Genomic DNA, 2119 nt, shown 5'->3' on the forward strand with positions numbered 1-2119 from the left:
CTTTTAACTCTCAAGAATGTAATTCGAAGAACATAAAATTTAGGTACTTCTTGACAATTTAATGATGTGTTAGTGAAGCTATTTACTCTTAATTAAGGAGCCTGGAAAATTCAGACGTAAACCTGGTAGTTGCTGTGATGGAGAATTAGCTAATTGGTAGAGGTACCCAGAAATAAATTTCTACAAACTTTTTTTTTTTCTTTCCAGATATGAACACTGTGCTGTGTGATACTTATTTTGCTGGTTCTCACCATTGGAGGATGGCTGCCATACTCTGTGAAAATTGTTCTGGCCAGTACCCCTACACCCAGGTCAGCCAACCTCTTGAAATCAGCTGCATGTTGCTCCTGATCATGCTCGGAAAAGTGTTCCTTGATTTCTTCATGTTGCAAGTTAAGCAAAAAAAAGTGAAAGTTAGTTTTATGGGATACTTCTGTGTTTCACTGGCACTTCTCGATTTCATACTGCTGATGAGTATATCTTTCATTTTCTATTTTGAGGACTTTGCACTCTGGGGTGTGCGATTTACCAAGTACCACATTTGCCTGTTCACTCAGATAATTTCTCTTACCTACGGTATTTTGCATTACCCAGTGTATCTTGTGTCTGGTCTTGATTATTACATGACTATAGCCCAAACCTCTCAATTCCCTAAAAGAGGTCAAAGATTACTTTATGTATTTGCTGTGGTTGTTATATGGATTTCAGGGTTTTTTTGTATTCTGAAAGTTCCCGCTATCCATGAAGAACTAGAAATTCAGAACCGTTTTTCACCTTATCAGTGTCCTCTCTATGCCAGCGTGCAGAGCTACTCAGTCTCATGTGCCATGGTGCTGCTCATAGGCACGGCTGTCCTAGCTTGTCAGAAGGAGGTTACAACCATGCTGCTGTCTGTCAGGGTAGTTTCCTTTGCCAGTGAGCCTGTTCTGATGTTCTCCAATGTGTCTAACAACAACGGCACTTGCTTTAAGTGGCAGCTCCTGACCAGACTCCTCATCTGTTTTCTTGGCACATGGGCACCTTTTGTTCTTCTTCAAATTATCATTTTGTTTCTTGGTGCTCGGATTCCAGCCTACATGGAGATGAACGTCCCCTGGCTGTACTTCATCAACAGCTTTCTCATCGCAGTAGCATACTGGTGTCGACATCACGATGTTGAATTGACAGAGGAGATGTGGTCTACAGATCCATTTGTCAGCTGGAAATTCTGCTTTATGCCATTTAACAATGAAAACACAGAGCCATCTGATAAACCAGGCAGAGTAATTGTAATCTGTTAATGAGCTGCTGACTGAAAAGACTGCAAGTCAGTGCTGTGCGACAGAAGTGTGTACTCTGATGTTCTGTGACCGTGTCCTTACAGATAATACAAGGAAACGTCTCCAGAGCTACAACCCATGGAAGAAAGTCCATCATCCTCCCATATTGTAATGAATATTGCACCAGAGTGTGGGACACTGCACAACTTCCGCACTGGGTTCCAGTGGGCAGTAAGCACCTGCCAGTTCAGAGAATTTAACTTGAAAGTACGGGTTTAAGAAAAGACCACTACTTACAAAAAACAAGTTTTCAAGTTAAACCTTATGTTTAGTACTAGAATTTTACACTTGCTTTAAATTGGAATGATCTTGGGGTTTATAGTACAAAATGCAATAAAGTAATCTTCAAAGCTGGAGCCCTTTTATCAGTTATGTACATGTGTTAACCTACTGTCAAAGGTTCAAACAACTTCTGTGATTTATTTGGAGTGTGTTTTCTTGTTAAATGTGACTTTTTGTCAGTTTAAGTTAAACAGACAACAACCCTTAACAAGAAATAAATTTTTAGTTAATGTAAAGCTACAACTCCTACAGAAATATAAACTTTGTTTACATAGTACAAAAATAGTACAAGATGTGCAACTTCCACAACTACAGGAAAGGTGGTGATGTTTCATTATTTCTTTGCTACTTCTCCTCTAATGTATATATTACAAATTAAATAGTTACAGTCAGAGCAACAAGGTTAATTGCTATACATAAATATATGCCCAAAGTTAAAGAATGGCTTAAATTAAAACATAATTTATTTTGAAGTGAAAACTTCTTTAAAATTAGTTAAATTTGAAGTGGGACTGCTT

The 2119-nt window shown here is 38.3% G+C and overlaps 1 protein-coding gene across 1 annotated transcript; it reads left to right on the forward strand.

Annotated features, from left to right (window-relative positions):
* Positions 1–260: 260 nt before the first annotated feature.
* GPR160 (G protein-coupled receptor 160) lies at positions 261–1280 on the forward strand. Its single transcript, XM_009333570.1, has one exon. The coding sequence runs from the start codon at positions 261–263 to the stop codon at positions 1278–1280; it is 1020 nt and encodes a 339-aa protein (XP_009331845.1).
* The last annotated feature ends 839 nt before the right edge of the window (positions 1281–2119 follow it).

This window comes from Pygoscelis adeliae, unplaced genomic scaffold, assembly GCF_000699105.1.
Source record: "Pygoscelis adeliae isolate BGI_AS28 unplaced genomic scaffold, ASM69910v1 Scaffold220, whole genome shotgun sequence".
Classification (NCBI taxonomy): Eukaryota; Metazoa; Chordata; class Aves; order Sphenisciformes; family Spheniscidae; genus Pygoscelis; species Pygoscelis adeliae.